Source organism: Mastomys coucha, unplaced genomic scaffold (genome assembly GCF_008632895.1).
Source record: "Mastomys coucha isolate ucsf_1 unplaced genomic scaffold, UCSF_Mcou_1 pScaffold23, whole genome shotgun sequence".
In the NCBI taxonomy this organism is placed as follows: domain Eukaryota; kingdom Metazoa; phylum Chordata; class Mammalia; order Rodentia; family Muridae; genus Mastomys; species Mastomys coucha.
In genome coordinates this window covers 14,090,633-14,100,136 of record NW_022196906.1, presented here as the reverse complement: position 1 = coordinate 14,100,136, position 9,504 = coordinate 14,090,633, and the positions used below count along the sequence as shown (strand labels likewise).

Here is a 9,504-nt window from a genome sequence, read left to right as displayed (position 1 = left end):
AGGTGGAGGTCTGGTGGTGGGGCAGCATCCTCTTGGAGACAAGTGGGAGGAAGAATGGAGCTCTGGTGGTGGGGGACAAGGAATAGAGCAACAGCTGGATTGTAAATTAAATAAATGAATAAATAAACCATAAGAACAGCTGCAAAGTTAAACAACAACTATAGGGAATTAAAAATTTTTTTGTAAAATGTACACAAATGCAAAGTTCTATATATATTTAGAATAGTGTAGATTAGGCATGTATTTTATGATACAAAATGACCCAGGAGAGGTATATTCATAAATTTTGCCTTTCAGCTTTCAGTATGAATTTAGTTCTGAAGTTTTGATCCACAATGGGCAAGAGGTAACTTTGATGAAAAGTTCTCCAAGGGCACTCTTCACATCCTTGTTTCTCAAGCTATAGATGAAGGGGTTCAGCATGGGGCTGATCACAGTGTACATCAATGAAGCAACCATTTTCTTGTGGGTAGAATGGAGCACAGAAGAGCTGAAGTAAAGTACAATTGCTGACCCATAGAACAAAGAGACAACACAGAGGTGAGAACTGCAGGTGAAAAAGGCTTTGTACTTACTCACAGTAGAAGACATCTTTAACAAGGATGAAGCAATCTGTGAGTAAGAGATTAGGATTCCTGCCATAGGAACCACTCCTACTAGGGAAGTCACCACATACATAAAGACATTATTGATGTAAGTGTCAGAGTTGGATACCTTGAGAACTTGAGCCAGTTCACAGAAGAAATGTGGAATCTCTGTGCCTCTGGAGAAATTCAGTTCATTCATCAATAGAACATGAATCAGGGAGATCCAGAACATGATTATCCAAAACATCAGAACAAGAAGGGCACACAGCCAAGGATTCATGATTACAGTGTAGTTGAGGGGATGGCAGATGGCTACATAGCGATCACAGGCCATTAAAGTGAGTAAAAAACTATCCATTCCAGCAAAAGTATTAAAAAAAATACCTGTGTAAGGCATTCTATGTAGGAGATGTCTCTTGTCTGTAACTGCATGTTCACTAGCATCTTTGGTACTGTAGTTGAGATGAAACAGATGTCAATAAATGACAGATTGGAGAGGAAGAAGTACATGGGGTTGTGAAGGTGGGAGTCAGAGCTGACAGCCAAGATGATAAGCAGGTTCCCAAGTATTGTGACAAGGTACATTGACAGGAACAGTCCAAAGAGAATAGGTTGCAGTTTAGGATCATCTGAGAGACCCAGGATGAGAAATTCTGCTATCATTGTGTGGTTCTCTGTTTCCATATAACTTTTGTATCTACTAGAGAAAAGGTAAGTTTAGTTTTCAAATAATAGCAACTGACACATCACAAATTAACCTTGAAGCATATCTTTCATTCTGATAATGACTGTCATTTACTTAATCAAGTGAATTTTCTTGACCATTCTTAGATGTGTGTAATTTATTCTTATTTTTAGTATAGCTCAATATCTCTCTCCTTTATCATGTATAACTGCTATTAGTTCAGCTTTTCTATACAAACCTATACAACAATTATTCTTTAGTAAACCCTTTAAAATATTTAAAGTTAATTACCTTTTATAACTATTGTTTCAATAGCTCAATAATACTCTTTAAATGAGATTTTCCACAATAATCTTCACAGATTTTTTTCTCTGAGGCCTTAATTATTTTTCTAACTACATGGTGATTGCTATTACTATATTCAATGTTTAAAAATACATTATGAAGAATATATTTCAATGGATGTTGTTTTCATTATCATAATACTATTACAAAATAAAATTTTATTTTGGATATACAAATTTCCACAAGGAAATACTGAACTGTGATTTAGAAATTAAAATTTTTGTCACATTTCTTTAACATAATTCTGATTCATTTACGGACATCTGTGTATGCTTGAGAAAATACTGAGTATTCTTGTTTGTCAGGAATAATTATCATTAAGAATACACAAGGAGGGGCACCCACCTGCTCAAAGGAGAAGATAAATGGGAGATGGAGGAAGGATTTTAGGAAGGAGTGACCAGGAAGCAGACAGTGAGTAGGATGTGAAATGAGTTAAATAATAATAATAGTAATAATAATAATAATAAATAATAATAAAATTAAAGAGAATACCCTGTTAACTAGAGAAGCAGCAACTGATGATACATTTATTAAAATAAATTCAATAGATGTACTTTCTTTTTGAAAACCATGAACTGTTTATAATTAATGATATTTCCTGAAGGTCATTCTTTTGAACAAATTATTCCAAGTGAATGTCTCTGGGAAGAGAAAGGAGTATGCGGACTATAGTGGTGAGAGTAGGAAACATGAAAGCACACCATCAGTATAAAGCAGAGGGAATGATCTTTCATATGTGCCTATAGGTCCATACTTTTCATTGATAGAAAGCATTGTTATTATTAATGCCTGAGAATGTTATTTAATTTAGGAAAAATACTTTCAAAGTAAGGAAGTAACTGATTCTGTGAAAATGGCACAATGAAAAATAACATTTTCTCTGAAATAGGAATGTTTAAACAGAGACCAAAAAGCAATTTAAAAAAATCAGGGGAGCGATAGAGATAGATAGATAGATAGATAGATAGATAGATAGATAGATAGATAGATATGGACAGAGAGAGAGAGAGAGAGAGAGAGAGAGAGAGAGAGAGAGAGAGGGAGGCATTTAAGGTTGAGTAAAGAGTATGTCATTATGATGTTGTGATTGGTAGAAATTTTAAAGTCCAGTGACATAAGCAGATTATAAGGACATCAGTGACATGGTATGAGGTTCATGGACTGTCTTCTGTATTTTCTTTATGTCACTCGAATGTTTAATTCACATTCTTTGTAAGTCTGACATCTTGATTATTTTGTCTCATTATTCCGGTTTTTGGAGAATTGCATTTTGCCTATTAAGTTTTAGACTTAAATAAATACAAATGTTAGAAGTGAAACAAATATCGAGGAGAAGTTACCTACAAAAGAGAACTCTTAAATATTTTATACATGTCTATAAGTACAGGGAAGAATAATTGATCTAAATAGAAATGCAGTAACATTTATTTAACGGGAGTGACATATGATGAAGAGGAAATTTTAATGTTAGAAATGGATCTTTAATAGTTATGAAATATAAGACTGGCCAAATGGACTTACAGGACTCTAAAAGTCACACAGAAGAGTGGAGAATAAATTTTCTTTGGAAAATGAAATGAAACAGGAAAAATACCTAATATATCAAAGATAGAGAGTTGGAAATGTAATAAGATCTGGAAAATGGGCTCAGTGAGAACGGAAGTAACTTTGAAGTAGGGGTCTTTACAGTAATAAACAGGTATGTCTCGGTTTACACTCCAAGGGTCTAGCCCACCACATGCATCCACGCTGCTTTCCATGTCTACCCCACCAGCCATGACCTGAGCATACCTGCTCTTCCAATAGTTGTCACTGAAGCTGTTTCCTCTCAATACTCTGTTCACAGAAGACTCAGATGAATTTCCACAGCACAAATATCAGAGATAAAGAGCATTATTAAATTGTTATGTGTCCCAGGGCTTCAATTCTCAAAGTACCTCATTATTTTAATTGTTCTGTTTTCTTTACACTCTCCAAACTAGTTTCCCTGGGAGTATAACAACAACAACAACAACAATGAAAGTTGAAACTGTTAATAAATTTTGTGTTTGTGTAGTTAGTAGCAAAGGGAGATTGATTTATTTTTGTTTTTGCTTGTTTGGTTTTTTGTTTGTTTGTTTTTAGTGTTAATAATGAAAAACCCAGGTTGTTACACATGTTACATACATAGTAAAATATGTATCCTAAGTCATGATCTTTTTCTCCTATGAAAACCATTGCTCTGCTCTTGAAACTGAAGTGTTTTTCTAGACTTAATTTGATTCAACTCTGACTCTATTTTTCCTTATTTTGGCAGTTTTCTTTTCTCACAACCATAGGACACAACATCTGTTTTCTTATTATGTATATATTAGTGTGAGTAGCCATGAATACAAGGTGTTCTCTGAAAACAAACTGCCTTTTCTGCATTCCACCTATTTCTTTTTTTTCTTTAATTAAATTTGTTCTTTGACAGTTTCACACATACACATAGTGGATATGCAACAATTGTCACCTTCCACCTTCTTTCTACTCTCTACCACCTTCTCAACAACCCTTTGGATGAATCCTGTTCTCACATTCCTGTGTATTTGTTTGTTTTCTAACCCCCTGATATTAACCAGGGCCATCTGTGTTATATATATTAGAAGCTACCTGCTGGAATTTAGTAGCCTCAGAAGTGGGTATATAACCATCTATTTGCTGCTTCTGCCCTGCAGATATTCAAGCATTGTTGTGCACCAGGCTGAAATGAAAGAAGGGAGCTTGCTCAGGGTATATGGGTTCATAGGAACTGGGTTGGCTTGAGTGCAGGGGAGAAATGAGCCTTACCTAAGATGTTCTCAGATTTACAGCTCTCTTTATTCTGGAGTGATAAGAGCTATACAAACCTTGAAGAGTGGATAGGAGTTTTCAAGGTGAATGTGCATTATTGGTTGGTACCTGGGAATTCTTCATTTGCAGAAGGAAGAATTTCCAGTGCTTGCTGGGTATATCCTTATAGGGAGAGAGGAAGTTAAGCCAGTAATTTGGTCAACAGGTTCTGCAACATGACTGCATCAGTGGAAGTTGGGGAGGGGGAGTTGCAAGGAGACATGCAGTAGAGGTTACAGACCCAGAATAGGAAGGGAGGCAACCTTACTCCTGACAGTCTCAAAATGAGATTTTCAGCGTGTGGACACATATCTTGATTTCAGCCTTGCTCCAGGCCCATTTCCCTGGTAACACTTGCCCTACAATATTCCATGATGTATCAGTAACTAGTAGTTCAGTAATAAGAGATAAGGCACCAAGAGCCCCTTCCAATTCTCTCACAAAGATGTGTTTTAATTTTCACTGTATTATATGAATTATAATTATTGCTTTATTTTTAATAACTTACTATAATTCAACATTTGTTGTTATTATTATGTTGTAAATTTTTCTTTTTTGTTTTGCTGATTTCTAGTCTCATTTCTTTGTACTCCAATATGTAAAAATTACCTCAATCATTTTTTATTTAATGGTTGAGTGTTAATATGGCATAAACTGTAATCTGTTTTTGAGAAAGTCCCATAAGCGTCTGAAGAGAATGTGTATTGTAGAATTATGAAATAGAATGTTCTATAAATATTCTGTCTATTTAATTGATAGCCAGTCATCCAGTTCATATGTTTTATTGTGATAATAAGACAATGTACATGTGTCTATCCTCAATGACTGTTTTCAAGCAAGCCAAAGCTGTAACAGGAGGATGGTAAGATAGATGTGGTATGAATATATAAAATGTGGAATTTTTTTTATCCATAGAAATAAATGAAGTTATGTCAGTTGTAAGAAGATTGAAGTACCTATAAATAATATTAAAATTATCTAGTCTTAAAATATTGATTTTGTGTTTGTTTTCATTGATGGTTACAGTAATTTCCATAGCCCCATAAAATTCAATATACGTAAAAATAAAATTGGATGGCCTCATACAATGGGATTTAGGCAGGTATAAAATTAATAAGAATGTTGTATTTTAAAGCAGGCTTGAGAATAGATAAGCAAATGAGAAGTAGGAAATATATTTGAGTAATTAATAAGCAAATGAAAAGACACTATACAATAGAAGAAAACTAGGATTAATACATACCTTTATATTTCCATGTTTGGCAAACGTTTTACACCTATATATTGTATGTAGAACATATTATCCTCACTTCATTTCCCAGAGCTTCCATTTAATCCTGCTTTAAAATGCAACATTTTTATTAATTTTATACCTGCCTACAGTATATTTTGCTCATAATCATCTCCCTTCTCCCTTACCTCCTCCCATGCTCTTCTCACATGCCACTGCAAACTTTATATCCTCATTATTGTTGTTGTTCTTGTTGTTTTCTTCTGAGTCCAGTTTTTGCTGCCACTCAGGGAAGAAGAAACATAGCCTAAGATAGGTGTCCCAGACCATGTTTCTCTAGGTGAGAAATGGCATGGGCTGGGATAAGACTGTGGTTCTCAAACTCCTGGGTGCCCATCTGTCACTGGGAACCTTGAAGAGTTGTGAACAGGGGCTTGGAAGCCTCAGATGAGCACAGGGTGAGAGGAATCTGGCTTAGTTTAAGGTGAGTGCTCGGAGTGTGGAGAGGCGTCTATGGATGACTTAGACATAGCTCTGTGTGATGAAGGCTCCCCCCATGGTAGTCCTTGAGGAAGGTGACAGTTCTTGCTTGTCCAAACTGTTCATTCATGGTGAAAACGGATGCATACAACTTACTCAGGATGGACCAGAGATTAACTACCTTTTGCCAGAAGGAATGTCCATGAAGGAAATCTTATTAGCTAAACCCTCCATCTAGATATCTCCTTTAGCATGGAGAACTCTTGGCTCTTTGCTACTTTACCAATTGTTATAGTCCTCTTAGTGATGTGTCATGGTTAAATGCTCCAGGATAGGAATCTTATCAGGAGCAGAGTCAAATGCCTACCATTATTAATTATGAGAATTGCCAGTGTTTCTTAATCTGCTCAGCCTTACCAGTTTTTCTGTTTGATGACATAGTTCCACTTTTCCCACAAATAATCAAAACAATAAATGAACAGAACAAAGAAAGATTATTAAAAGCTGCAAGGGAAAGACACAGTAATATATAAAGGCAGACCTATTAGAATTACACCTGATTCTCAATAGAGATTCTAAAAGCCAGGAAGACTTTTGTCTTGCTGAAACTAAGAGACCATAGATGTGAGTGCAGACAATAACTTGCTTTCCTGAGGAAGGTATAGTAAATTTAGCAACCTGAAAGTTGGAGAAAGACTTCAACATTATTATTATGTACAGGGATTAGGTAAAATATCTATAGAAAATTTTAGTTTTTGAACCCTGATGAAAGCTAAGAAAGAGAAGTGGGTTTTGGAGAAGCAGTCCTCCCCCATGTCTGGCAACACTTTGGCAAAGAAGAGAGAAAGTGAAAGTAAGCAGTTCTAAAGCTGCAGTGTGAGCTCACTCCTGCGACCACCTTCTTGGGTGGCTGCTGAGTCAGCAATGCTGAGCTCTGGCATAGGTGAGTAATGATCCAGCAGGTTAAAGTCTAAGAAAAAATGTTTATGGAAAATGTTTGAGATTGATAAATGAAAATAAAAATGCTTCAGATGAAAGGTCCTTAAAGTTGGTAAATGCTAGTAAAGTTGTTTAAAATTGATAAATGCAAGTAAAGATGATTAAAGTTAGTAAATGCAAGTGATAAGTGTTGGAGTGTCTAAGAAGATGTTTTAGGGTCACAGGCTCAAAGGAGAGACAGGTCCAAGTCAGAGACAGCAAGGGCAGGTAACACCAGAGATAATCAGATGGCAAGGGACAAGTGCAAGAACATAAGAAACAGAAGCCGATGCTACTTAGCATCATCAGAACTCAGTTCTCCTGGCATAGCAAACCCTAGATATCCCAGCATACCTGATAAACAAGATTAAGATCTAAAATTCCACCTTATGATGATGATAGAGGATGTTAAGAAGGTCATAAATAAGTCCCTTAAAGAAATACAGGAAAACACAGGTAAACAGGTAGAAGCCCTTAATGAGGAAACACATAAATCACTTAAAGAAATACAGGGAAACACAACCAAACAAGTGAAGGAAATAAACAAAACCATCCAGGATCTAATGATGGATATAGAAACAATAAAGAAATCACAAAGGGAGATAACCCTCAAAATGGAAAACCTAGAAAGGAGATCAGGAATCATAGATGCAAGCATCACCAGCAGAATACAAGAGACAGAATAGGCAATCTCAGGTGTTGAAGATAACAGAAAACATTGACATAACAGTCAAAGAAAATGCAAAATGCAAAATGCAAAATCCTCCTCACCCAAAACATCCAGGAAATGCAAAACGCAATAAAAATGCGAAACCTAAGAATAATAGGTATAGAAGAGACTGAAAATTCCAATTCAAAGAACCAATAAACATCTACAACAAAATTAAAGAAGAAAAATTTTCTAATCTAAAGAATGAGATGACAATAAACATATAAGAAGCCTACCCAACATCAAATAGACTGGACCAGAAAGGAAATTCCTTTTGTCACATAATAATCAAACATTAAATGTACAGAATAAAGACAGAACATTAAAAGCAGTAAGGGCAAAAGGTTAAGTAACATATAAGGGCAGACCTTTTAGAATTACACCAGACTTCACAACCAAGACTCTAAAAGCCAGAAGATCTTGAAGCGATATTATACAGACCATAGGAGAAAAAAACTGCCAGCCCAGACTACTGTCCCCAGCAAAACTCTTAATTACCATAGATGGAGAAACCAAGATATTCCATGACAAAACCAAATTTACACAATATTTGTCTACAAATCCAGTCCTACAAAGAATAATAGATGGAAAGCTCCACCACAAGGAAGGAAACTACACCCAAGAAAAAGCAAGAAATTAATCTTATCACAACAAACCCAAAAGAAGAGAGCCACACAAACTTAATTGCACCACTAACAATGAAAATAACAGGAAGGAACAGTCATTGGTCTTAATCTCTCTTAACATCAATGTACTCAATTCCCCAATAAAAAGACATAGACTAGCAGACTGGATATATAAACAGGACATAGCATTTTGTGGCATACAGGAAATGCACCTCAGTGACAAAGACAGATATAACCTCAGAGTAAAAGACTGGAAAAAACTTTTCAAGCAACCAGTCCCTAGAAATAAGCTGGAGTAGCCATTATAATAGCAAAAGTTGACTTTCAACCAAAGATTTTCAAAAAAGATAAGGAAGGACACTTTATACTCATCAAAGGAAAAAAAATCTACCAAGAAGAACTCTCAATTCTGAACAACAATGCCACAAATTCAAGGTAAACCACATTTGTAAAAGAAATGTTACTAAAGCTCAAAGCACACATTGAACCTCAAAAATAATAGTGTGGGCCTTCAACACACCACTCTCACCAATGGACTGATCATGGAAACAGAAACTAAACAGTGACACAGTGAAATTAAGAGAAGCTATGAACCAAAGTATTTAACAGATATCTATAAACATTTCACTCAAAAGCAAAAGAATATACCTTCTCAGTACCTTATGGAAACTTTTCCAAAATTGACCATATAATTGGTCACAAAATAAGCCTCAACAGATATAGGATGATTGAAATAATCCCATGCACCCTATCAGATCACCACAGACTAAGGTTAGTCTTTAATATCAACAAAAAACAACAGAAAACCCACATACACATGGAAGCTAAACAACTCTCTACTCAATGTTAAGTTGGTAAGGGAAGAAATAAAGAAAGAAATTAAAGACTTTTTAAAATTTAACAAAATCTTAAGCTCTTGCCCTCTTACTCTCACCTCTTGTCCTCCTCTACCCCTTCCTTTCCCCTCTCTCCACATGGCCATTGCTAGCCTCTACTTCCTCCTCCTC

The 9,504-nt window shown here is 35.5% G+C and overlaps 1 protein-coding gene across 1 annotated transcript; it reads right to left on the bottom strand.

Annotated features, from left to right (window-relative positions):
- Positions 1-277: 277 nt before the first annotated feature.
- LOC116072931 (olfactory receptor 867-like) lies at positions 278-1,271 on the bottom strand. Its single transcript, XM_031344525.1, is given in 3 exon segments — positions 278-327; positions 330-968; positions 971-1,271. Coding segments are annotated over 3 exon segments (990 nt in total).
- Between the last annotated feature and the right edge of the window lie 8,233 nt (positions 1,272-9,504).